The 27,364-nt window shown below is 38.9% G+C and overlaps 4 protein-coding genes across 14 annotated transcripts in view; 1 reads left to right on the top strand and 3 right to left on the bottom strand.

Annotated features, from left to right (window-relative positions):
- Positions 1-2,976, top strand: part of nhsl1b (NHS-like 1b) — a 103,664-nt gene extending 100,688 nt beyond the window's left edge. For all 6 annotated transcript variants that reach the window (XM_051410019.1, XM_051410022.1, XM_051410021.1 and 3 more), the window contains one exon: positions 359-2,976. In XM_051410019.1, coding sequence (XP_051265979.1) covers positions 359-1,034 — 676 coding nt within the window. In that variant the 3' untranslated portion in view covers positions 1,035-2,976. The remainder of the gene's footprint in view (positions 1-358) is intronic.
- A 2,656-nt stretch (positions 2,977-5,632) lies between these two features.
- Positions 5,633-10,359, bottom strand: hebp2 (heme binding protein 2). The gene is made up of 5 exons (XM_051410088.1): positions 10,221-10,359; positions 9,798-9,899; positions 8,628-8,763; positions 7,713-7,893; positions 5,633-7,501 (listed from the first exon to the last, which is right to left on the bottom strand). The coding sequence occupies exons 1-5, from the start codon at positions 10,263-10,265 to the stop codon at positions 7,318-7,320; spliced, it is 648 nt and encodes a 215-aa protein (XP_051266048.1). The 5' UTR covers positions 10,266-10,359; the 3' UTR covers positions 5,633-7,317.
- An 890-nt stretch (positions 10,360-11,249) lies between these two features.
- On the bottom strand, positions 11,250-23,477 carry cmtr1 (cap methyltransferase 1). Its single transcript, XM_051410050.1, has 24 exons — positions 23,041-23,477; positions 20,668-20,772; positions 20,112-20,260; positions 19,836-19,994; positions 19,532-19,624; positions 19,333-19,404; positions 18,798-18,892; positions 18,499-18,571; positions 18,195-18,393; positions 17,977-18,095; positions 17,722-17,818; positions 17,392-17,524; positions 15,927-16,106; positions 15,791-15,847; positions 15,626-15,683; positions 15,472-15,540; positions 15,127-15,258; positions 14,708-14,833; positions 14,397-14,488; positions 14,240-14,308; positions 13,190-13,237; positions 12,980-13,092; positions 12,701-12,809; positions 11,250-12,544 (listed from the first exon to the last, which is right to left on the bottom strand). The coding sequence occupies exons 2-24, from the start codon at positions 20,765-20,767 to the stop codon at positions 12,409-12,411; spliced, it is 2,478 nt and encodes an 825-aa protein (XP_051266010.1). The 5' UTR covers positions 20,768-20,772; positions 23,041-23,477; the 3' UTR covers positions 11,250-12,408.
- A 2,293-nt stretch (positions 23,478-25,770) lies between these two features.
- The window catches only part of LOC127368849 (uncharacterized), a 49,742-nt gene continuing 48,148 nt past the window's right edge, over positions 25,771-27,364 (bottom strand). For 5 of the 6 annotated variants that reach the window (XM_051410077.1, XM_051410085.1, XM_051410084.1 and 2 more), the window contains one exon: positions 25,771-26,865. In XM_051410077.1, coding sequence (XP_051266037.1) covers positions 26,011-26,865 — 855 coding nt within the window. In that variant the 3' untranslated portion in view covers positions 25,771-26,010. Of the gene's footprint in view, positions 26,866-27,115; positions 27,189-27,364 lie in introns of those variants that run through there. The other variant, XM_051410078.1, reaches the window with a different exon arrangement.

Raw genomic sequence — 27,364 nt, forward strand, 5'->3', positions numbered from 1 at the left:
CAAAGATTTGAGGCGTGTAGGCCAAGTATTTTAAGTGCAATCTTTTTTCTTTTTGACAACACAGAAACATTCACATGGCTGGGTTGAGCATTGAGCAGTCTACCAAAGGCTGCTTTCTGCTCAGTTATATTAAATCACATATACTGCAGCCTTATTTTAATCTGAATTACTGGATTTAATGTCATTGTGTCCTGAGAAAGCTGCCCCCAACTCTTGCATTTCTTCTTCTTGCTCTTCTATCAGTTCGATGTTTAATGTCCCTTGAATTATTTTACAAATTCATTAACCTGCTTGCTCACTCACTCTGCAGAATTTCTACAAGCGTGTCATTAATCCAGTTATCCACATCTCAACCTAGGTCAAAGCGCAAGGTCCTGGGTCGCAGGGAGTCTGACGAGGACAAGTCTCGGGCTGGCAGCCACCCACAGTCTCCGCCCGTCACCCCGACAGCTGTATCACCAGGGACAGTGTCCTCCTTACCCCGCCAGAGTGGCTCCATCCAGCGCAACCTCCGCAAGTCCTCCACCAGCAGCGACACCTTCAAGGCCCTGCTCCTGAAGAAGGGCAGCCGTTCAGAGACCAGCTTCAGGATGTCTGCCACCGAGATGCTTCGCTCCACGGACCCTCGCTTCCAGAGAACACGCTCCGACTCAGAGTTGGACTCCCCTGCTGCTTCCCCATCCTCGCCCACAGCGCCACACAGCCCCATAACCTCCCCGGGTCGTGGTAAGAGGGCAACAGATGAGTGGAGCCGCTATGAGACCTTTTCTCTGTCCTCGCCAACTTCATCGTCCTTTTCAATGAGTGGGTTAAAGTATGGGCGCTCACGCACACCGCCCTCTGCTGCCAGCAGCAAGTACAACGCACGCAGTCGAATCCTCAGCAGTCCAATGACAGTAATCTGTGAGCGTGAGGGGGAGCTGGCTGAGAGCGAGTATGGAGACACTTCAGAAAGTCTGTCTGGGCCAGCAATCCAGACTCTCCCGGGGCTCAAAGACTCCAATGGCACTTTATCTGAAGAGAGCAGAAGTTAAAGAGCAAGGCAGCCCCTTAGATACAGGGAGCTGAACTCACTCATCATAAACAGCTAGGGGGGCAGGAAGAGGAGCCAATAGAAGGCCCTCTAGAGACACCTTCCTAAGCCCCACCCCCTCAGTGCTGCCTCTGAGGGAGTGGACATGTCGGGTCCTGATGTGAGATCAGAGGTCGCCCCATCATGGACCGGGCTGAACTTAGCCTGAAGTGGAGAACTGGTTCTGCTGCAGCTTTTCAAGATCTCATGATTCTCACTCTTTCCATCGTTTGGTGACTCACCCTTTATGTTAAAAGAATAGTGTTTCTTTTACGCCTGGTGTTCTTAGTTTGTTTTCCATTTGTTTTGCTGTTTTTTTTACTTTATCTTGTCCTTAACACGCAGGAACCCTTTAGTTTCTTTGAATGACAAGGTTAAGATGGCAAACTAAGGTGAATTGAAGGAATTGAAAAGTCACAAGTTGTTTGCTTACCTTTGCTGCTGTGGTGCTATGTAGCTAGGCAGTTGGAGTGGAACGTAAAAGGCTCGTTGGATGCTCGCCTTGTGAATCTTCTCTGCTTCTGCGTCTCTCCTGTTGGCTCTGGAAAGTGTTTGAGAGCACCAATGGGTCGCAAGTGTTGGCTTCAAACAGCCCACATTGTGGAAAGAACTCGAGGACAGCTCCACGGTACAACTTCAGCTACGGTTATCGACAGGTTTTGCTTTCTGCTCTTAGGTCAGCGGCTTAGTTTGCAGAGCTGGTGTGTTCAGTGGGCCAGAGGAAGTGCAGAGGGCTCAGTGCTGCCACCTAGTGATGGACAGGAAGTGAACAACGGTTGGGTGTACAAAGGCTCAACCAAAACTGCAAATTTACTTTATGAAAAAGGCTCATAAAAGCTCTATTAATGATTTTTAGTTTGGAGATTTTGCACTGTGCATAGTTGTTTTTCTTTGTTTGTGACTTAAAAAGTATGTTTTAAAGATTGTTTTAATAAACAACTGATGTCATGACTTGTGTTTGGGAGTTAAGTATGAATCTATAGATGTAAAGCCAGAAATGACATTCGAAGAAAAGCTAATTTTACTGACTGGGTCTTTTTACTGATCACGTTGGTTACCAAAGAGCTGATAAATGAATCTGGACGTGAACACAATCTGAGAGTGTGAGCGCTTGTCTGACACCCATGCATTTGGTCCAGCTGTCGTTAACTTTGCTGAGACCTACTAGAACCTTTTAGGGCTTAAATGATTTCTATAATGCTGTTGACCCTTCTGCTAAGTTTTTCCTTCTGCAGTTATATATGGTTGTGTATGTAAATACATAGAGAAAGGAGTTTTAAATCACATTTTGACTTATTTTCAAAGACTTTGTACATTTTTAGAGCCCTGTGTTTGCTGGAAGGGAGTGGTTTCCTTTTTATTTATTTTCACATAGCAGGGCTGCAGTATCGTGTCACGATCAGAGTCAACCGGCAAGGTGATGGAGGCACAGGGAAAGGTTAGTCCAAAGGCCACATTTACTACGCTGATCCCATTTATTTCTTTTAAAAAGGTGCTTCAAAGTTAGAAAAAATGCAATAATGTCAATGTTTATGCTTAAGCCTTCTACTGCCCTTAATCTTGAGTCATGCAAACCTAACGCTGGTGCTCACAGCTGAGTAAATGTGGTCACTTTAGAGTCATAAACCGAGGTGACAGGCGTGAGACTTCATAACCTCCTAACAGCCATAACACCCTGTGGCTTAATCACCTGTGACCAAAGTGTGTCTCCCAGCTCCCGCCCGGTCGTGATTGAGCACTTGGGGCCCCGGCTTGTCTCGTGACAGGAAACATCTCAATTGCAGAGAGCTCGTGAAAAGGTGGGAGGACAGACGAAGTCGTGAAGTAGTGGGAGTGGAGCTGAAGGCAGGCTGCTAACGCTCTTGTGTATGTCTGTGTAATAAAAAAACAAGGTGATATTTAAAGAGCAGGTCTGTTTCATTTCTGTGTGTGTGTGTGTGTGTGTGTGTGTGTGTGATTCACAGCCATCTGCCAGCCCAGTACCCCAAATCACCGCCTCATTAGCGGCGTCGTCATGGCACCCACACTCGTCCGTCATCTGGAAAGCTCCGGAGGCCATCGTTTACCCCTTCCTCCCCTCTGGGTCATCACTTATGTCTCCTTCTGGACATCCTATTAGGACACACACTGAATCACAAGCTCAGCCCATAATAGACCTTTCCACTGACTTCAGAGCAGTGTTGAAACACCCTGACTGTCAGTTCGAGGTCCACGTCTTAAGGCTGTAACCTTTCAACATTCCCCGCAGCTCCTTGCTGCCTTTTCGATGCATCGGCACGTCGACCGCTCGTTCACAAGGGCACAGAAACATTGACCGCCTCTTAGTATTTACAATGAAGTCCCTCCAGCAGTCACCTGCCCTCTGACGCTGCATAGATGACGCTGCGTCCATCTGGCTGTCAGACAGAAATCAATGCACACTCCTCCCGGCCATAATCACACTATTGACACTTGAATTCTTCCCCTCTCCCCTTATATTGAGGACTATATGTTATAGTACCATTAACATATGAAGTGACAAATGAAACAACATGTATTGACGTGAGCACAGTGGAGTCCAGGACTAGAATAATTATCACCTGTGTTTTTAGTGCTTGAGGAGTCTTTGTGAATGACTCAGCCTGGTCAACAGGTACTGCTGCATTAATCCAGTCATACAGTGAAATGTGTTAAATGACCGTTTTTACACTCGTGTAAGCTCATATTATGGTTGTGAAGACAGAAAAAAAGCTCACTCAGGGTTTTTCAAAAGGACTGCCACTAAAGATTTAAATGAAATAAGTTTCCTTTCATGAAAACATCGTTAGTTTGTTCTCTATGAAAATCAACCTGCAGGGACACTTCATAAAACAAGTATTTTATCACAGGACACACTTAGTGGCATTTGTTAATTTATATTTGCATGACAGTTGTAAATTGAACTGCGCTGAAACCTTTTCTTGTTGGTGCATTTAGAGAAGATTTGAGAGTCATTGAATGTGAGGTGTTGCATTCCCAAGCTTTGGTGTCAGAAAATCAAACATTAGTTATGAAAACGAGAATTTAAGGATAATTTCTTGTAACAAAAACACAGGTTACTGTTTAACAGCTGATTGTCTGATCTTAGACATCAGATTCTTGCCTTTAAAGCAAAGTAATATCCATTTTTGACCCATTTGTCATTTAGTTGTGTGTCCTTTAGGCAGAGAAACATTGCCCTCCCAGATTGTTTGCATTACATAAAACATCTAAATATTTCAAAGGGAAGCAAATTTGAAAAAAAGGTTCTTTTCTTCTATTTTCTTCTTTTCTTATCAACTCATGGCCCCTCAGATTTATCTTAAGGAGGCACTGCCGTACTACTAACAGGTTGGGAACCACTGACTTGATGTATGCATCAAGGACGAACATTCCCTGTTTGCTCAGTATAGATCATCTCTCGAGTAAGTGTCAAGTCCCTTGAGCTGCAACATTTAGTCAATGTATTGATAGATCTCTTTTAAGAAAATAAATCAGTTATTTTGTTGATTGTTTTTCAAGCTAAAAATGCCAGAAAGCTTCTCAAATCTGAGCATGTTTGTCATATGATAGTAAATCATTTAGATCTGTTGGTCAGACAGACTAAGCCATTTAAAGACAAGACTTAAACACTTCGGACAAAATTCACATTCGCCAGCCAAGTAAATTTAACATGGGATGTAGGAAAAACTGGAACCTTGATAAAATCAAAGAAACATACTTGGATGTTGTCAGCTCACAGTGACCTTGACCTTTGACCACCAAATTCTTGTCACTTCATCTATGAGTTAAAGTGGACGTTGGTGCCAAATTTGAAGAAATTTACTCCAGGCGTTGCTGAGATATTCGTTCACAAGAATGAGACAGACGGACAGACAACCCAGAAACATAATGCCTCCAGCCACAGCGACGGCCGGAGTGGAGGCATAAAAATGTGTTCATTAGTTTCTTCCAGTTTATCTCCATCACCAGAAAATGAGTTTTGTCATGGAAGTATTTTTACTTGTCCTCCCTCTCTACTGCATCCTGACTCGAGGTCTCCACCAGGCTCTGTGGGGGGGGGTTAGATAACATTAAACTACACAGAACAAAAACAGTGAGCTTCATTATACATTTCCTATCCGCAGCAATGTTTCGCCTCACTGAACACAGGCGATGAGATCGATACGACTGGCGAACAACAGACGGACTCTGTGTGTGTGTGCGCGCAGAGGATAAAAAAAGACGTTATTTCTGCTGAGTGTCTGAACATGATAGTGGGAACAATTCTGCCACAAATAAAATGAATGACTCAGCAGACATGAACCTGACGACGAGAAGGTGAAGGAGGAGGAAGCGCGGCGTGAACCGTGGCGAGGATTTAATCTGGCTGATAAAGGAAAAAAGGTCACGATCATCAGAGTGTGGAGGACGGTCTGAACTGTATCAACTGCAGATAAAGAACGCAGTGAAGCTTTCTGTGGTTTGTCAACTACATTAAAAAAACCATCACGAACCAGAGAGAGCAAAAAACATAATTACACAGTGAAGACAGAGGTAATAAATTATTAGAATAATCAATCATTTTATGCTGAGTTATATTTATTATTGATGAGATAATTTTACATTCTTAAACATCATTTAAAAAAAAAAAAAAAAAGGGTATGAAAAATCTCCCATTAATCATTTATCAGTGCAGTGTCATCATCTTATCAAGTACCATGTAAAACCCCTTCTGGATAAAAAACACAATTTCTAGTACATCATGAACTCTACATATGAGGATCAACATGATTTAATGTATAAAAAGTGGTAAACTCAGTTAGCTTGTAAGTGTCACTCTTTGCTAATATCCAACACACAGCAAGCACCAGAAATGTTAGTAAATCTGAGTTTAAAGTACACAAGCAGGAAAACCACACACTTATTAATTCATCAGAGGGGTGTTTTTTGTTGATTTTGAGTGATGCAGGTATGACTGGTCCAGATTTACAGTGAGTCAGTCTTTCATCATTACGAGTGTGATAGCAGTGAGTGATGGTAAATCAGGTTTGAGATCAGATAAACTGAGATTTACCAACATTTTGTCAGGAAGGAGTCACCTTCACAACACGACCACTGACTAACAAGAGGAAAAAAACCTGCATGGGAACAACAGAGTTAAAGGATCAGTTCACAGTTTTTCCAAGTTCATCTTAAAAACAATAATAGCATATCAACTTCTACACTGAAAGTGTTATTTGTCCTGCAAAGAAGACCCTACCTACGGCGATTCCCCATGTAATCCACAGTTCTCTTAAATAATCTGAGGCTTATTAAGTGGATTTCTTTATAAAAATTACATTATTTTCTTACACAAAAGTCTTGTGTTGTGTTTCCATTAACAGTCTGTCCTTGGTGAGCCGCCATAACACAAAGAAGGAATTTTGTACTCAACAACAAGCTGATAATTGCTAAACTAGACTAACTGTATCACAGCCTCATATTGGCTTTGGCTCAACTTTAGAGAGCATCTTTACACAGAATGAGGACTGTGGATTTTGTCCCACATCTTTAGGAGTAACAATTGTAGCGACAACTAATGCTTTTAATTACTGTAAAATCATCGATAAGTACTGCTTTAAGACTTGAAAACATGTGAACATGGACTTTATTTCTTCATCCTGCACACAGTCTTTTTTTATATGAAGGTTTATGTGAAAACAAATACAGAATTATCAAATTATTGAAATGTAAGGTATTTTCTTTACCTTTAAGTATCACTGAATAAGTAGAAATGATTAATGCATGCAATGCAAGAGCTGAAGATTAGTGTATTTTCAATTATTATTACTATTATTATTATTATTATTATTATTCATAATAAAGTGAGGAGGCACTTGAGGTTTCTGTAACAAGATGAATCGAAAGAGAGAAAATGTTTCCTGACTACTTGGCTCCACCTGCTGGTAATATTGGCCCACTGTATCCAGTTTGTTAATGGTGACCTCTTACAGCTCTTGTAATCATTATCAGGACTGTCAGTGAGTCTATAATTCAGTAATTTTCAGTCAAAGGAAATAAATAAAAAAAGACAAATGTTGGTTGTTAGTGTGACCTTTTAAACTTCCCATTTCATCCATCACACTTCTATAATTACAATGTTTATTTCCCTTTGGACGTTGATAAGTAATGTCTAACTGAGTGTTATCAAGAGATCATATAAACTTTTTTTCTTAGTGAATATTTAAAGTTATCGTGGGCTGAGTGCTGCGTGACCTTTAAACTTCCTACACCGGCTCCTGCTTGAGGACCCAGACCTCATTCCTGCGGTTGGTCAGTTTGAACGGACTGTCATAGCCAGCCGCGTAGAACGGCTTGTCGACGTATTGGACTCCGTCTCTCTGCAGGCTTTCCAGAAGTTTCAGGAGCTCTTCACGCTTCATTTTCTCATTGGAGAAACCACCGTATGTCCTGGAAGATGATTAAGTTCTCTGCTTATCAGGGATTTAAAAGTCTTTATTTAATCAGTTCTGAACTTTTTTTTTTTTAATCTGGTATCAGTTGGAACTATTTAATAATATTTGCAGGATTCATTTTGAGTATCAACTTGAAATAGGAGTTAATTTTATTATAATATTATATAATTATATTATAATCATTTGGTGCTGACATCGAACTCTACCTGACATAAGCTGTGAACTCCTTCCTGTGCTCCACAAACACCTCTGGGTCGCTCGGCTCCGGTGGATTGTCCTGATGCTCCTCTGGGATGTAGAAGGATACAGTGAATTGAGACTCACATGCAGGGCCGGCTCCAGGGTCCACGCGGCACGACACGGGGGCCGTCATCTCCACTTTCACCTCTGAGGAAGAAGGAAATATATATTTAGAAAAAAAACACACATCTGTCAAGCAGCTTCTGTAGGTCCATATTACATTTCCCAAACAAACCCTCAGTTGCCAGCTGGTGAATCAAATCTTCAGTATATAAAAGATACCTGAACAGATGGTGGACATGCAACCACAATGTGAGGCAGATGTGGAGGATTAAACACCAGGTTTACAGATCACTCTTTCCTCACTCTGCAGACCTCAGTAGTCAACAGCACAAACAATATATATTCTCATAAATAATGCTGCTGTAAACTGCTGAGTAAGACAAAGGCAGTGGTGCCGTTACAAACTGCTGAGCAAGAACTAAAGTGCACTTTTTTCTTTGACTCTTTGCATATATTCATCAACTCCCTCGTATTCACCCCAATTCATTCTGCAACCTTTTAATATTATTATCTTCACTGGCTGCCTTTAATCAAGTTTCATTTTATTTGGTGACGTTTCTGGCTTTACATTAAGTTTGTTAACAACACAAAATAAAGACAAAAACCTTTCACCATACATCCACGTGGCATTCTAGGTAGGGCCAATTAATTGAAATATTATCGATATCATGAGTGCAATATCCAAACAGAAGCTGCAAATATGAGACAAGGCTGTATTATAATGAGCTACTGTGGTGCTTCAGAGATACCCTGATCTAAAAAAACATGTTTGTTTGGTACAGACTCCCAAAAAAAGGCATAAATCTGATGAAACTCACTGTTGTTATTGTTGCCTTGAATGTAGTTGAAGAGCCTGCGGAACCCAGCGTTCATGGCTGCATCCCACTGCATCCCACTCAGAGTCGTGCTCACCCAGTTAGTGGCATGATAGGTGCGAATCTCATAGTCTTGTTCCTGTAAAACATACATACATACATACATACATAATAAATTAATCTGTTGATCAATACAATTTTAGAAACTAGTGAAAAATGCTCCTGTTACACCATATTCTGTGAACTGGTCAGCTGTAATGTCACTACTAGTCTTTAAAATACAGTGTACCAAACATTATGACCCCACAGTATTTAGATTAGTCACATATTTGAATGGTTCTTACTACAAATGGTTAAACCATAGTGTTTATATGGCACAGATCACACATTCTCGTCTCTAAAGTGTTTTATTGTCTTATTATCAGCATCTGTAAAGCACTTTGACTTACTTTAGTCTGTATGAAAGGTGCTTTATAAATAAATATACGAAATATTTAGAAAGCTGTTACCACTAGTTGTGACCTCATAATATTAAAAGATTAAAAGACACAAACATTGTAAGGAGTGATATAACACCACAATTTTGTTGATGCTTCAATATGACTTATTTTATTAATCCTCTAGCGTAACAGACGCTAACAGGTCACATATTAAAGGCGTAACACCAATCACAACATCCCCAGGTGACATCTGCAAACGTGTTGTTTCATTCGATTATCAGCCCAAAAGATACTAAATTTAAAGTTAAAGAAAAAAAGAAAAGCAGCACTGGAGAAGCTGGATGCAGCCAATGTTTTCATGAGAATGTTTCTTGATAAATGGTTAATTGATTTATTGACTGACAAATCTTTAAGACTACAGAAAACTTTGAAAAATGCCTATTATAAGTTCCTAGTGTCCAAGGTGACATAATCAATTGTTTTGTCCTATTATCAATTCAAAACCCTCCAAATATTCCATTTGTGAACAGAGAGTGACAAATCCCTGCGAGAAAGAGGAATTACTTAAAGTGTATTTACTTTAAGCTTATACAATGACTCATTTCAGCACCAACTCAACACAAACTACATCACATCTCTGGTCACATGACAGTGTGATAACCAGAACAACCAACATCAGGCCAAAGGTTTACTGTCTTTTCTTTTTACACAAAGTAATCTGGGAAACATTTACCTGTTTCTCCTCTGCAGTGAATTTCGGGTTCTGTAGTCCAGTCGAGAACAGAGCTTGTCCCACAGCTTTCAGCATGGCTGCTGTCAAAGTGCTCAAAACTGTCTGAAAAGTGAAATATTAACAAACTTAGACTGTAATACATTAATACAGCATGTAATACATTGTATGTAGAGTGAGGCGATATTAATCCTGATGCTAGTTTATATAAGCAGTCGCTTCAGGTGTCATGAGACTAGTTATGTATCCAAACGCATCTTAGCTTATGAAACAACTCTAGAAAGACTTATTCAGATAAAAACTCATATTCTGCTAATTATTCAGTCTAACGTATCTTATTTCTTTAAAACAATGTTATCATCTTGTAAGTTGTAAAATAATTGAATAAAAGACAGAGGAAAATGAAAGAATAACCAGTAAAGTCACCTGTTTGGTCCTTGCTGTCAGGGCGTGGAGTCTGTTTGTTTTCATAACATCGCTTCCGGTTTGCGTTATATAAAGCTGAAAGCTGATTGGCTGCGGGAGTGGGATTTCAAAATAAGAGTCCCGATCTTTAAAGCAAACAACGCTGAGCAAATAAAAAGGTAAAAAGTTCAACTTTGGCCTCCATTTAAAAATGTGTTTCTGTGTGTTTGAGCGCCGTAACATTTATGGAGCACAAGATGGTTCAGGAGATGATATATAGGAGGAGGAGATTATAATGAATTATAAATTCAAATGACGCCTGAAACAGTAAAAAACCCTCTAATGTCCGGTCAGGTGAGGGATTATTTTCAATCAAAATAACGAAAACATGAACCCTCAATAACATTTTAGAGACTCCAGTTACAACAACATTACACATTACATGATATTAGACATACAAATGAAACCCTGCAAGTACCAGCTGTTGACTTTCAAACAAAATATACACCTAGGTTTATGTAAGTGATCTGAGTGAGGGACTCAAATACAATAAACATCTTTATGGACAACATTGATTTTTTCCAGCATATTTTAATCAATTTATAGGTGTTTCTATGACTGGAAGACTAGTCTCTAACTGTGTGGGAACCCTGAAATAGTCCATGGACTCCCTCAAAAACAGTATAAAGCAGAAGTTAAACCTTGAAACCTTGTTAAATTTAGTCTCCAAGTTTGTCCTAGAGTAGCTCTAATGCTCCCTCTTGCAATCAGCATAGTTTAATCCAGAACAGGCAAAATCTATTAAAAAACTATTTTAAGATATGTCTGTGCAAGTCGCTTTGAGTTTAGACGGCGCAGATTTAGTCTTGAAGTAGGTTTAAGCCTCGTCTGTGAAACCAGCCCTATATCTTGTTTGTTAATCTGTGTCATGTAAAACACAATTAGGTTGCCATTGATTGCGTCCTGTGGGCACATTTTAGTTGACAAACAGCTTCATGGTTATTATCACTCAGACTACAGTCTGATCAAATGTCACGGGGCAGTTTAAAGTAATTTCTTGGAAGAGAATTTCCAATTTATTTACTACATTATCAATATTTACATCAAAGGGATTGATGGCTAACTTTACAAGAAAAAAATAACTCATTTTGCAATATTTAATAAACACAAAGTCCAGGCGATAATGAGGCACAATCACAAAGAGGTGTCAGAGTAGAAACAAACCTAAAACCTAACAGGACTCCAATCAAATGTTGACACACACACACACACACACACACACACACACACACACACACACACACACACACACACACACACACACACACACACACACACACACACACACACAGTATGATAGTCAGGTATTTGTGGGGAAAAACTGCTACATCTGTAACTGGCATAGATGTTAAAATGATGGTGAGGATAAGTTTGTTTGTTTGTTTTTAGGCTTCAGCTACAGTTTTTCAGGTTTGACAATAAGGAGCCCGTTGGTGTGAGAACCAGGGACGAAAGAATCTGGTCTCTATGGAGATGAAGACAGGAGCAGTTAGTGTTACAAGCAGGCGTAGAGCAAGGCAAAGCGAGTCTGTGTTTACAGATATGGATGCATAGTTTAACATTTGCAACTGGCAGCTCTTGTGATGTATGCGCACACACACGCACGCACACACACGAGCATTTGTATGGACGAGGAACTGTAAAATTTCATCTACAGGGACATGCAATCCAATGTAGAGACAGCAGCAGCATTTTGTCTCCATATTGTCCTATGAAGCAAGTCTTCTTCATCACGATTCAGAGCGAAGGGCAGTGGAAAAGGCAGAAAGACAGAGCGATTTGTCAAATGTCCGTTGCTTATACACAGTCCAAATGTCACCGCTAGAAATAGCAGCAAACAATCACTTGAGCTGCAGAACTCCAGTTACAACCCGGTAGTTATTTCTCTAAGCAACATAATATAGAGGAACAGGAGGGCCCTAACAATGGTTATAAAGCAGTTTATTAATCGATATTTAACTTGATTGATACTGTTGGTAGATTTATTTATTTGGCTGTACAGTCTTTTATGAATCCCTCTTTTCCTGTCACAATGAATATCAATTAAGACATTGTATGATAACCGTTTCTAAGGCTCTGTATCCTCCATAAGGTAGTGCATTCTGTGTCTAGGTTGTAGCTGCTGAAGCTCTGAGGCTCTGCGAGTGTTTCAGGGCTGGTAGTTCTGGTGGACGAAGGACAAAACACAATCTTTGGACAGTTTCTCAGGGTCCATCCGTGTCTGAGAATCATGGACTATCACCCCGTCCACCCACGCCCAGAAGAGCCGCTCAGAGTGGCAAACACTGAGGACAAGACAGAGAAAGGATACTGTTCATTCATCAGATCATCAAGATATCAGTGTATTAATAATTAACATGTTTAAAACACCTGAATTTACAGAACTGACTGATTCAACTGATTAAATGAATTCGATATTGAATAGAGAAGAGAGTACATACTGGAAGGGAGCAGCAGAGTTGGGTGGCATTTCATAGGTGGACTGTTTGGTTGTTTTATTATAGAAGAACTTCATCTTGGAGTTTTTACTGTATGCCATCGTCCACGGCTCTGAGGCATGAAGAGGGAGGAGACATGTCAGAATTTGCACATTTTATTTGTCCATGACTCTACACGCACTCAAAAATGATGAGATTGATGAGGCTTTGACACAGTTCAAACAAATTAAAGTTGTGAGAGAATATAAGTGGCATTTATTGATGAGAAGCACATATACATACCATTGACAGTTTTAATGATGTACAGGCCGGTGGGAAGGAAGTGTCGGTCATCTCTGCCGGTGTAGGACAGACGTGGGACTCCTCCTGAACTCTTTGTCACCTTCATCTCGAGTCTGATGGAGTAAAAAGTAAAAAAACACTCAATATTTAGGAAATTACTATATGAAACATCATATTTTATAGATCATGTGACTATGAGATGGGTCATACCTGACAAATATTTTCTCCATTTCCTCGAGCCTGTAAACCTCCTTCACTCTGTTTGGGGAAAAGATTTAACTTTACTTTTAAGTTACATTCAAGACAAAAATACTCTTTACACTCTGAACTTGTGTCGTATACGGTTTTACAACAAAAATGTTGAATTAGCGTCTATCATTCTTAAAATTACATCTAACCATTTTCCCTCAGGAAAAAAAAACATCTATCAATATGCAATTGTATTTTATTTCACAAGTTTAACTGTGATATCACAAAATCGTGCTCACGTTCTTAAACGCAGATTTACTTCATTAATAATTGTCAGCATCGAGAGCAGTGTTTCCCAAATGGGGAACATGTATCCCTAGGGATACTCTGGAGTACTGCAAGTGGTAGGTGAGATTTATTTTTTAGGTTAATTAAAAAAATACATGTAAAATGTAAGATTGATAAACCACATTTTATATTCAATATTCTATTCAATCGTTAACTACTGTAAACTGCAGTTGCCTCCAGGATGAAAGACAAAGATCCTCAATGAAGCACAAGCCCATGTTTTTGTCATTAAATTGTAAGATAAATCTAATAAAAAGACTCAACAACAACTTAATGTTACTGCATGTTGACAAAAATAGTCTTGCCTTGAATTTAGTGATGGATTCTAACCTTGAAATGATACATTTAAGTGTCTTTCAGTTACAAGATTGTGTTGTGTATTGTAACTCTTCATACAGCAATATTTTAATTTATCAAAAATGTCAGCTGTTCGAAAACGTTTGAGAACCACTGATCTCAGGTATTGTTAATGTTATATCAACTTGTTAGACTCAAAATGCGTCGTTGGGTTTACGACTAAATCTACCTGTAAGCTTCACGTACAGACTTCCATTACATCCACCAGTGTTTCACTACACATTATACTATATGTATTAGTATATTATATTATGCAAGTGTCCTTCTCATACTGTCCACCCTTCCAGTGCTTTCAGTGAGAATAAAATCCCTGCAAATACATTACAAAGCAGCATTCAGGACAGTTAAATTATTTCAAATTACTACCTGATAGGGTTCATGTCTGGTCTGCTGGGTTTGGCCACTGCCTTCACAAACTTCTCAGCCATCTGGATCCTGCACATACAACAGCCATTATTAAGTAAAACTATAGTAAATAAATATAAAAGAGTAAGAACCACTGATACAGGTGACACTGTCCTACCTTTGGTTGAAGTGCTTATCTCTTACATCAGTGCCATTCAGTATTAGTGCATCCATTACGTGAACTGCGTTGATTCTACGCTGAGCTTTGCCCTGAGGACCAAATATACTGTATTTATATATTGACCATGAGCAGCAAAAACAGATGCAATTGTTCCTTTTTTTAGTAAGCAAATGAGCAAAAGATCAAAAAAGTATGACACAACAGAAGTACACATCATCTATTGAGATAGTGGAGCCAAGCTTAAAGAGTTTGGGACAGGCTCCCATATTTCATCAATTAGCTTTCATCTTCCCAGCCCCTCCTCTCACCTCGCCCTTCAGCTCTTGGACGATCTCCACACTCAGAAGTGTATCTCTTGGCAGCTCTAGCTTGAAATTCTCCAGTTTCCTCCAGCGCACAGGCATCTTCCCATCCCATGTGTATATTTGAGACTTCTACACACGCCAAGGGGAAATGGAGAGAGCAGATAAACAGATTAAAACGGGTTCAATCACAGGCTACCACGCTTTAAAAACGAAAAAAAAAGGCTCTCTGGTTGCCGCTGGATAAAAAATAAAAACATAGGGGTGAATAGTAAAATAGCTCTATGTGAGGATACTTACCTGGGTTTCACATTACTGTGTGTAATAATGCATAGATAGGAACTGCTATCGATCTCAAATACTGAACATCTTGGAAAAGACAGTACAAAAAGAGCATCGTGTGAAAGGTCACCCTTAAGACTCACCCCCAGAGATAGGAGGAAGATCTGCTCTCCACCTCCCACAATGCACCTGTGGTCCAGGATATGACGCAACTTCTCGAGTGTGGTGGAGTTGAGAGGTGTGAGCTTACACTGGAAAGAGTCCACATCTGAATTCTGAGGTGCAACAGGTGTAAAGAGAAGAGGAAAGACACACATGGAGACAGATTTAACATTTTAAACCAGCCCATTTGCAAATAAATACATATTTGTTTACATTTTTGATTTTGAACATAAATCTCAACAGATATGGAAAATAAAGCTCCAGTGCACAAAGATGCTTAACACTTTTAGTTTACTTCCATTATTAACAAGTAGAAACAAACTCACCTTAACCAGTTCATAGAATTTTGACTTTGGATCTGAGGAAGCAGGAGTGACTCTGGCCTTGTCAGGGACCTGGAAATGGATATAAAATGTATTTAGAGGTAGAATGACAAAGAATACAACTCTGTATTCACTGTATCACAGTTTCTACACTCACCCCCCAAAGTTTCAGACACTCCTTTCTAATGTCTGCTTGCCTCGTCTCTGAAAGGGTCCTACAGAAACAAATGCAGTGTCACACAGTCAGCTGCATACATAAACACCATCACACATGACTCTACTGCAATAGAGATAAACGCACAGTATAAGAGAGGTTACTCACGGGTCTACGACAAAGGCGTGGATCTTAGCCAAGGCCTTGATCTGGACTGCACAGAGGCTGCAGTAACACAAGTTATGTCAGTCACTCAGTTTGAAATGAAAAGGTTCAGGCCTTTGTGAATACTGTGTGTCTCTACCTCTCATTGGAGTTGACCATAAACTGGTAGAAGTCGGTGTCTTCCTTAATGATCCTCTGGGGAACCACATCCGTGACGTCGGTGTCCGTGTTCCTCAGTTGGTTCAGTTTCAAGTTGACCCTGAACATGTACTCCCTGACAGCGTCTGAACCAGGCTTCAGACCACGACACACTATGTACCTGCAGATGGTGTGGGATGAGCGGGGAAAAGATTTACAGATTCAAGAATTTCAAAAACTGGAACCACAGTCTTATGCACACTTGCATAATCAGTCAGTCCCACCTATTTATTTGCTTATTTATGTCTCCACTGAAGCTAAATGAACCAGTAAAACATGTGATCTAATGATGTGTTGAAGACCAAGGGTCAAATGTACATCCATGTCGTATCACATGGCCATGTGGCGAACTCAGAAGTTATCAGTTCTGTTCTTTTTTATTAGTTATATGTAGGTTAACACAGGGTCTGCGATACAATGAAATATCTTGGACGAGAAAAACAGGTCAGCTCAGCAGTAAGAGCACTAGTGGCAATCACAGCACAAGTTAGATAAATACAATATAAATATATGAGTGTGTGTAAAAGTTAATACAGAAGTACTGCACATTGATTATGTATAACAGCAGCAGTCATTTGTAGTGCATTTTGCAGACAGCAGGTAAACAGATAAGCGATGTGGAATATTTACGTTTATAAGTTGAGATGCCTGATGGCCCAGTGGTAAAATATATCCTTAAGTCTGGCAGTATGTGCAGCCATGCTCCTGTATTCACTGCCAGACGGTGACAAAAAGAAAATCCTACTGAGTCTTTATGTTGCTGACGCTTTGTTTTTCCAATCAGCACTAAAACTATAAAATGAAACCAAGTGATCTATTACTTGTTTCAGTTCTTTTGTTGTTTTGCAGTTTTGCTGAAATTATTTGCAGCTTCTGTCCCATTAGCTACTAAGAAGAAATGATTGATATCAGAGAACGTGCAGATTACTTACGTTATGTAACAAAACTTGTGGGTTTTGTCATCTTGCTGCTACGTGGTGTAGCCAATAAAGGTCATAATATGAGATTTAAAACCTTAATATAGCAGCAAACAGCTATTTACTATGTAAAGATAAAGTGGATGGTGTGGATGTGTCTCTCTCTGCCTGTGTTTATAACCCAGCCTGTCTGTGCTTTGTTGACAAAACTGGTCTGGCCGTGCATGCATGTTAATACATCAGAGTCCCTCTGTGTACGAGCGAGTACAGTGACTGAAACAGCTGTTTTTCTCATCTACGTCTGTGAATTAAGGATTTATTTAGACCAAACCAGAGTTAGTGATTGTTGCAATAGTGGAAAGACAAACAAATAATGTTTTGATGAGTTTTATTTTGTCTCTGTCCACTTTGAAGTTAGGATGATATAAGAGGTAAAACTATAGTTTTTGTCTATGGAGTAGGATAATGCTGTCAGACACATACACCCACCTCTCAGAGTTGGCAGGCCTGCTGGTGACAGGTTTGAAGAGAGATATCCTGTCGAAGCAGAGGTAGAGCAGGTAGACCAAACCCACACTGAAGCGAGTGAAGAGGTCAAACGTCTTACAGACGAAGTGACCACCTGGAAAAGACAAGAAGTACCACAATCCTTTAGCCTGAACCCAGATACAAACACAAATACATGGGTGAGTACAAGAACATGAATACCCTGTAGGTAACACTGAACAGAAATGTTTTCATTGGTTTCATAGAGTTTTTAGGAAATTTAGAAACACCAGGAGCTCGATGAGACAGGTTACTCTACATGTATACACATACCTGTCCTGAGTGTAGAGAGGGCCGTGAGGAACTGACAGAGCATTAGCTGCTTGCTCAGGATCTCCTGGATGTTTTCCTGGCCTTCTACAGAGAAACCCTACCGGGGCCAGAGACCAGAGTTATCAGTCTGTCAGAGTCTGTGACCTCAGCTTCTGTTTGATATGTAAATGTTAGATTTTTGTTGCATGCTCTGAAGCAGAGCTGTAGCTACAAATACCCTGAACTAGAAAGAAATACATTTTGAAACAGTCTCACCCCATCTGCCATGAGGAAGTGCAGCCCTCTTTTCTCTGTACTTTCCAGGACAAAGTTTCGGAAGGCAGTAATGTTTTCCGGCCGAGTGATGTCGCCGTCCCCATCCACCCCTCCCTCACCTGGGACACACAAAGGTCAAGTTTTCACTGAATCATTCATCACCTGAGACATAACCAGTTTTTGCTCTCCCCCTGTGAACGTGATGTGCATGCACGTACCATAGTAAGGCTCGAACAGCTCACTCGGCGCTGCGTAGAAATCTTCCAGTTTGAAGTCACAGGGTCCTTTCAATGTCATGCCAAACCCTTTGGCATGCCAACGTCTCCTCCACAGTATGTACTCTGAAAAGCCTCCAGGGCCCGCACAGACATCACCGAAGTACAAAAGCTCGCCCTCGCGGTCCTTTGTCAGAGGTTTCTACAAAAACAGAAAGTTTTATCTCACCATCTGTTTATATGGGCCTGTCTGGGCTGAGCCAAAGTTCAGAGCAGCACATAACAGCTGTTACTTTGAGCAACTTACCCCTTGTGAATCCTTTGGGTTGGTGAACATACTGTCGAAGCAGTGGTCAATGTTGGCCATTTTCATAGCTGCTCTAAATACAGGAAGAACAACCCACAGAGTACTCATTAATCTATGTGAAAATTAAAAAGTTACCTGGCATTAACTACTAGGATACAGTATAATACATTCCCCATATGAAAATGGTACTACAATCTTGATGTCTGTGTTACTAAAAGAATAAAACTTTTCAGTAAAGTTTTTCAAAAGGCAAGAATGAAACATATTTTCTATTTATTAATGAATACCTAAAGACTCACCTGTTGAGGAAGATACCTCCTCTGATCGTCTCGTAAGGGTTAGAGCGTGTCCGTGCTCTCCTCATCTCCTCGCCTTCCAGGTTATCAAATACAGTCTGAACATCAAACAAGACACAGTGGTTACACAACTCAGGGATATTACAGTATTCTGATTTGGGTCCATCCAGCATAGATTTCAATCTACAGAATTTAACACACAGAAAAGTGAATTAGTATCCTATATTCACTACAACACAGTGAAAAAAAGGCTCCCAAAACGCAAAAATTACACCTACAAATCCTAAACCTCCTCTCCTGGTTAATGTCTAACATTCACACCAGACCAAAGAAGGACTGACATTAAGTCAACACCCCGATGCAACATTCACAGGGACAATTAAGTCTTTCTTCAGGGTATTAATCTTCTACCAAACTGCCACCTCTGTTTCCTGAACATTGGATAAATACTGCGGAGGTATTTAAATAAAGATTTAGTTTTTTTATGTTTAAGTGTAAAACAAAAAGGGATTCAAATGAAACAGAAGTTATATCTCACCTTGCACCTTAGAAGAGTGTGTAGGAGGTCTTCAGTGCAAAACTCTGTCTCATCCTCAATCTTAAGTTTTCTCTGCAAGCAGCCAAAAACAAGACTTTAAAAACAAAATGTATACAAATGAGGGAGTATGCAGAGTACGCCTGAAAGAACATTGTGTATGATATATATCTATGTGAGTGTCTCAAGTGTTTGTATTTACCTGTCCCAGACTCATCCAGTCCCTCAGCTCATCTGCATCTGGGGTCTCTGTGGTGCTTTCTGGGAACCAGTCTACTTTCTCTACAGCACTAGGCTGAACAGACAAACAGAAAGAGACAAACAAAGGGAGACAGGAGATGGGAAACAACAGATTATGTCAACATATCATCATGACGTATACATAAAAAATGTGGGAAAAACTATTGACATTTCAATAATAGACATATAATTCATATAATTTATAGAAAACCACCAGAACTCAAACCACTGAAAACATTACTCTGTGATTATTTACTGCTGGGTACCTCTGGTTCATCGCGCCAGTCGACATTGAGCTCCCCCTGAAAGCCCTGCAGTGTGAGACCGAGACCTCTTCTGCCTCGCTGAGTAGAGGCCTCCACGATCTCTTTGCGTCCCTGGCCAAACTTCCCCAGACCTTCACCCTCACGGAAGCCCATCTTGGCCTAAGACGTAAGAGGAATGAGAGAATAATGGAGTTAGGAAAATCAGTAGAAATGCAAATGCAAAATAAACTAAATATAACTAAATATGTAGCGTTAATGCAGGTTTCAATACATTACCATGAGTTTCTGAGACACACTGTTGTACATAGAGAAACTGGAGGTCTGTGAGGCGTCATTCTCTTGGTCATCAAAGGACGATACGGAGGGCCTGGAGAATCCTGGTCTGACATCCTCCTGGTCACTGAGGGAATCATTTTGACTAGAGTCTAGACAGGAGAAACCCACAGACACACAGGTATAAACACTGTTGTCACAATGTTGGCGCCATGTGAGTAGCAGCTAGTTACAGCAGCTCTGAACTTTCTTCCCTCTTTTTAGTGGTTTTATAGTGTTTTAGTGTATTTTTTAATAACTTGCTGCTGTGACGAGTGAATTTTCCCGTTGTGGGATGAATAAAGTATAACCTAACCTAACCTAACCTAAACCATTAATGTAGGAACAGGAGCAGGCAGAGACACCAAAGTAAACAAACAGCCTGACATTTTTCAGACCAACAACAAAGTATGAAAGTGGCTTACAATATTTACTCTGGCAATAAAAACACCAGATTGTTATCTTAACTCTTGTGTTGTTATCCAGACATTGTGTGGAGGGTGAATATGAATATATTTACCTTGTCTGGATAACTGTGACTCTTCGTCTGAGCTGCTGTCATCACGACGCCTCTTTGTCCCCTGCAGCGGCGACGACGCCGCTTCGGCTCTTCTCTTCATTGTGGCTGAAACCAAGCAGAGAGGACAATAAGAATAAGATACTCTGTTTGATGGATGAGGTGCAACAGAGGATATAGCAGAAAACCAAAGACTGTGACAGGGACACCCAACCGTGGGTTAAGTTAATTGTAAACAAAATGAAATGGAATAGAGCAGCAGAATCTACCTTCATGTACACGTCAAGAAAACAGCAAAAGCAGAAAAACCCACAATAGCAAGTATGATAATGATGCATGTACAATAGGATTGTGACATAGTGTTGAATCTTAAACAATTAGTCAGTTAACTGATTAATAGATGGACTGAAATGTATTAACTAGAATGTGAAAGCATAAAGTGCTGGTTCTTTATGAAGTTTTCTGACTTTACAAGTGAACAATGTTTCTTCTTTTAAGTTGTTTTATTATTGTATTAATAATCTTTTTGAATAGTTTTACATTAGTTACATTAAAGATCTGACCTTTACAAATAAATAATGATTGGATGAATTTAAGAACTGTTGAGACTGAACATAATAGTTGCAGCTCTAATGGCTGCATGGTTAACAATGCATATATACTGACCTACATATTTTATTACACATGAATGATGAATGCTCAACATTTATATGAAGACAAGAAAAACAGAGCAGAGAAAACAAAGCGTGTTTTGATGCTCCACGTTGGCAGTTCACAATCACAATGTAACATAATAACAATAACAATCTGAACACAAATAAACCATTAACGTTAATAACAACAACAATCTGAACACAAATAAACCATTAACATTAATAACAACAACAATCTGAACACAAATAAACCATTAACGTTAATAACAACAACAATCTGAACACAAATAAACCATTAACGTTAATAACAACAACAATCTGAACACAAATAAACATTAATAACAACAATGTGAACACAAATAAACATTAATAACAACAACAATGTGAACACAAATAAACATTAATAACAACAACAATGTGAACACAAATAAACATTAATAACAACAACAACAACAATGTGAACACAAATAAACATTAACATTAATAACAACAACAATGTGAACACAAATAAACCATTAACATTAATAACAACAACAATCGAACACAAATAAACCATTAACATTAATAACAACAACAATCGAACACAAAAAACCATTAACATTAATAACAACAACAATCGAACACAAATAAACATTAATAACAACAACAATGTGAACACAAATAAACATTAATAACAACAACAATGTGAACACAAATAAACATTAACATTAATAACAACAACAATCTGAACACAAATAAACATTAATAACAACAACAATGTGAACACAAATAAACATTAATAACAACAACAATGTGAACACAAATAAACATTAATAACAACAACAATGTGAACACAAATAAACATTAATAACAACAATGTGAACACAAATAAACATTAATAACAACAACAATGTGAACACAAAAAAACATTAATAACAACAATGTGAACACAAATAAACATTAACATTAATAACAACAACAATGTGAACACAAATAAACATTAATAACAACAACAATGTGAACACAAATAAACATTAACATTAATAACAACAACAATGTGAACACAAATAAACATTAATAACAACAACAATGTGAACACAAATAAACATTAACATTAATAACAACAACAATGTGAACACAAATAAACATTAATAACAACAACAAGAACACAAAAAACATTAACATTAATAACAACAACAATCTGAACACAAATGAACATTAATAACAACAACAATCTGAACACAAATAAACATTAATAACAACAACAATCTGAACACAAATAAACATTAATAACAACAACAATGTGAACACAAATAAACATTAACATTAATAACAACAACAATGTGAACACAAATAAACATTAACAACAACAATCTGAACACAAATAAACATTAACATTAATAACAACAACAATGTGAACACAAATAAACATTAATAACAACAACAATCTGAACACAAATAAACATTAATAACAACAACAATGTGAACACAAATAAACATTAACATTAATAACAACAACAATGTGAACACAAATAAACATTAACAACAACAATCGAACACAAATAAACATTAACATTAATAACAACAACAATCTGAACACAAATAAACATTAATAACAACAACAATGTGAACACAAATAAACCATTAATAACAACAATGTGAACACAAATAAACATTAATAACAACAATGTGAACACAAATAAACATTAATAACAACAACAATGTGAACACAAATAAACATTACCTCTGTGGTTTCGTTGTAGTTAGCAGCAGACAACCATCAACGCTGGGTAAAGTCGGCCCATACCAATCTCCAGGATATATTCGTGCAGGTAAAAACTCAGCTACAGTAAACAGGGCTGGCTGGTTATTGTCAGGGTGGGTGTTTTCGGTGTTTTCGGTGTTTTCGGTGAAACGAAACTGCGCAGCTGTAGCAGCATTAGCTGTTAGCTGTTAGCTGTTAGCTGATAGTTACCAGCTCGCAAGGAAAACGTCACTCTTCCGCGTCGAAACAGCAGCGACAAAGCGTTGAATCCGCACGTGTTTCGAGATTCTCCAGTTAGATTTTTATTTGAATGAAAACTTTTGTGATAAATACTTGTTTTTTATTTTCTTGGGGGTTTCACGTTAGCCCGCGGTCTGATTTCAGAGCATTCAGGGGTCCTTTGATTTCTGACGACACACAGTGATGACGCACCGACTGTCTGTGTTAGTGCCTGTATGTTTTTATTCCACCGTGCACAAACTGTTTCTTATTACTACTCACTGACTGTATATAGTTTCTACTGAACCATGAGTTAAGGATTGTGTTTTATAGTATGAGATGAGTTCAGGTGATTGAACCCGCAGGAAGAACTGGTTACAGCGATTAAAAGTTAAATTCAATAAAGTTAAATGTAAAGAATATAATCAAATAACTAGTTAATTTAATTAATACTATAGGCAAGCACTGTTGACTAATATAATCTTATTATATGTTATAACAGTTGTAAAGTAATTTTGCTCACACATGTTCTTTTAAATTTACATTAAAAGTATTTTAACATTTGTAAAAATCTACATTTATTTTCACAAGAATGTTTATAAAATGTTTAATTTTACCTATTATACCTTGATCACAATGTCACATTAGATATCTAAAGGACCCATTTAACCTTTAAATCAGTGCTATCAGAAAGAAGAAGTGACAGACAGCTCAGCATGGACAGCAGCATACAGAGTATCACACACTGTCTCCGCTGAAGGTTCATCCTAGAAGGAACTTGTTTTATCTACTCGGAGGTCCCAGGATCAGCAGCTTGAGCAGCAAGTGACTCAGTGTGCAGGAACAAACAGTAAATGGAGTACCTGGATACAGGTGGATATATCCTGTAGCTATATCTCAAGTGTAGCAGCAGCCAACATCTTTCCTCGGACCAACAAAACAATAATCCAACTCAACAAACAGTGTGTGAATTTAATCTGGGAACAACCCGAGAGGTCACTAAAAGAGAACTGTTGTATAGAAGCAAAGAATATGGAGGTTTAGGTTCAGTAGAGCTTGGTGACAAATTAAAAATCACTTTAGTTAAAAATGTATCTGCAGCCATCAGCAAGAATGCTCTCTGGATAGGAGACATTTTAATGTGGAGAAAAAGAAGAGGAAAAAAAGGACTGCTCCATATTGTAAGTTAATATATGGAGATTTTATCACTCAATATCAACATTTACACATAGACTGGGGACAAAAGTCAGCGCCTCCTATGGAACATTCTGGACTTATAATACAGAACTTTATAGACATTGAACTCCCTCAGACTCTCAGACTGTATGCACTTTATCAATGTTCACTGATGCACTTTATCAATGTTCACTGATGCACTTTATTGTTAAAATGTTTATGTAACGTGTAATATATTTGTAAAATTTAATAAAGTTGATTAAAAAGGAAGGAAAGAAGTCACCACTGAGCTTCACCAGTGAACCAGCTGGAAACAGCCCAGGTGCTTTGTCACTTCTCTTTACAGACAGCAGAGGGCGCTGCTGCTTCTTTTGACCTCCTGGATCCAAACACTGCATTCAACTCTAAGGCTAAAGAAACATCAAAAGGTGTTTAAGTATCTAAACTTACGCAGCTTTATTTACACAAGCTGAAATGAAAACCACGACACTCTGGTCCTCTCCTCTCTGGAGGAACAGGTCACAAAGGACTGTTATAACAAAGGCTTGATTTGCTCTTTCTATTTCTTAATTTCTGTTTTCTGTTAACACGGTTTGTGAAGATGCACAGAAACTATCCGTAAATAGCCGTCTAATACTATTGCAATATAATTGGTTAATGTGTATATATGTAACACCAGTAAAATGACGTCGCTTTGACAACAATGTACCAGACACATGTACTAAGTGCAGCGAACATAAAGGAACCCTGTACCCTTGTATTTGGGAATGCAGTAAAATAATGGATTTTCAGAAAGAAGTAAAACATGTGAAGGACAGGAACACTTCGGTAGAGCTCCCTCTTGATCCTAAGATCTACATTGTGAGTTTGTACCCATCTAACTCAAAACTAAGGAAGAAGGAATATACACTTGCAGATATGTGTATCTTGCAAGACAAACGGCTTATTGCTCTTTACTGTATCAAAGAATGGGTAAATGAAATGGCATCATGTACGTTATTAGAGAATATAACTTACATATTGAGAGATATTGTGCTTTTCTGTGCAAACAATGATATTCCGCAGAGGCTTCTACTCTTGACCAACTTGAGAGACTTCCTGAGCTGTGTTTAAGAGTACTTTTACATCATAAGAAATTCTCGAGTTAATCTTAAGTTTGCGACTAATAAAAGTGAAGAATTGTTATTTTAACATGAATCCAAAATGGCACTTTGATAAATATTGGCCCTGTTTTTTTAGCATTATAACAGTGATTGAAAAAAATTATGAAAATACTCAAAGTGAAGTTTCTTTTGTTTCTGAAAAAACACACACTTACGATGTAAATGTGTCTTTATTGAAAAGCAGCAAACTCCACAATTCATTTATCATCATTGTTTAAAAATTGACATTTGAAATACTTTGATTGATTTAATTGACAGCAAGGTTGAAAAAAGCAAAAAAAAGTTAGAAGAAACAATCACCAAAATGATTTAACAGCATTGTTGGACTGAGCTTTCCACTAGTGTTGATGATTCTCAGCTCTGTTAACATGAAGAAGGCTTTCTCAGGCTTTCACTGATAAAAACACAGGTACTCAGTGGGGCCTTTGTTGCCTGCGTTGAGATTTCTTTCAATAACAATGACACCAGCCTTACGATAACCTTCAACAACATCTGGTATGAGAAGAAGGCCCTTAATGCGATCATTGCCTGCCTGTTTCTTGTACCACAGGTACACCTGGTTACCGCCGGTCCCCTCGTTGAGGTTCACACTCACTCGGTGGTAATTCTGCCGCTGAAGGACCTGATACTCAAGATCATTGGTGGAGACGTTCAGATCACTGAGGGCGCGCTGGGGGTCGGTGGTCTGACGGTACCAGGTGAAGACATCTGATCCTCCTGCAGACTTGTTGATGTCGTCATCGATGCGGATGAAACCTTCCTTAAAGTACCTTCCGTCTGATGTGTTGGTTTCAGTGGCAGAGACATCACAGATGTATGTTGGTTTCTCTCTCTTCAGCCAGAAGTGGAACCTGGTTCCAAATAATCCCAGGTCTAAGGACAGTCTCTCCCAGCCAAGGGTAAACTTCCTGGCCGCACTGTCATCATCTGTAGTGACATCAATGTCCACTATGGGAATGTCGTACTCTGTTTGCCCTTGGAAGTACCAAAGGATGAACCAGTCGACGACCTTTTGGTACCCCGCATCGATCAATCCATCTTCCATCTTCCTGTTGAATGCGCATTGAATCCTGGTGATTGGCTCTGCGCCACTTTCTTTTTTGTACCAGAGATGGATGGACTTTCCTCCTGCCCCATTGTTCAGATCGACATTGTTTTTCTGGAAGCCTTTTGATCGGAACGTTGGCTCTTCAGCTGCATCAAGGGACAGTTCAAGGTGTGTGATGTATTTGGCCATTGTGGGTAACTGCAGACAGGAAAGAAGATTATGAGTGAACAAAATAAAATTAGAAGCATGACTGTGACATTTCAAGGAAGCTTCAATATAATATAATCAAATGTGGATCACTATAATGACATCAAAAATAAATCATATTCAGAATGTGAATGCTGAATGCACCCATTTAAACAATTTACAATGAATGTATTCATTAAGATCTGAAATAGACATTTTTTTTCGTCCACAGCAATAAAATAATACATTTTTGAACACTTACATGTCTACTGACAGTGAAGCTTCGGCAGTAAGAATTCAACTGATCTACTGAATTCTGTTGTACTAACCAACAGTCAGCTGCCTTTATATAGAGAATAGAGATGCTGTGGTTCAATGTGCAAACACTAAATGGAGTAATCATTACTGAGGAGTCGTTTTCCAAAGAAACTGGTTTGTTAATCTTTTATCAATCCAGAAGAATAAAGGCCAAAACTACCTTTTATCAATTTCACAATCACTATCTTGGCCC

Source organism: Dicentrarchus labrax, unplaced genomic scaffold (genome assembly GCF_905237075.1).
Source record: "Dicentrarchus labrax unplaced genomic scaffold, dlabrax2021, whole genome shotgun sequence".
Taxonomy (NCBI): domain Eukaryota; kingdom Metazoa; phylum Chordata; class Actinopteri; family Moronidae; genus Dicentrarchus; species Dicentrarchus labrax.

Bases quoted from the DNA above. Each gene is read 5' to 3' on its own strand.
- hebp2 (XM_051410088.1), bottom strand. From the start codon at position 10,265: ATGAAAACAAACAGACTCCACGCCCTGACAGCAAGGACCAAACAG. The intron at 8,764-9,797 runs GTAAATGTTTCC...TATGTTTTACAG, and splicing joins TCACTGCAGAGGAGAAACAG to GAACAAGACTATGAGATTCG. The intron at 7,894-8,627 runs GTGAGTTTCATC...CTTCTTCCTCAG, and splicing joins TCAAGGCAACAATAACAACA to AGGTGAAAGTGGAGATGACG.
- cmtr1 (XM_051410050.1), bottom strand. From the start codon at position 20,767: ATGAAGAGAAGAGCCGAAGCGGCGTCGTCGCCGCTGCAGGGGACAAAG. The intron at 19,405-19,531 runs GTAAATACAAAC...GGCTGCTTGCAG, and splicing joins ACTGGATGAGTCTGGGACAG to AGAAAACTTAAGATTGAGGA. The intron at 14,309-14,396 runs GTAGGACAGTGT...TTGTATGTGCAG, and splicing joins GATAAGCACTTCAACCAAAG to GATCCAGATGGCTGAGAAGT.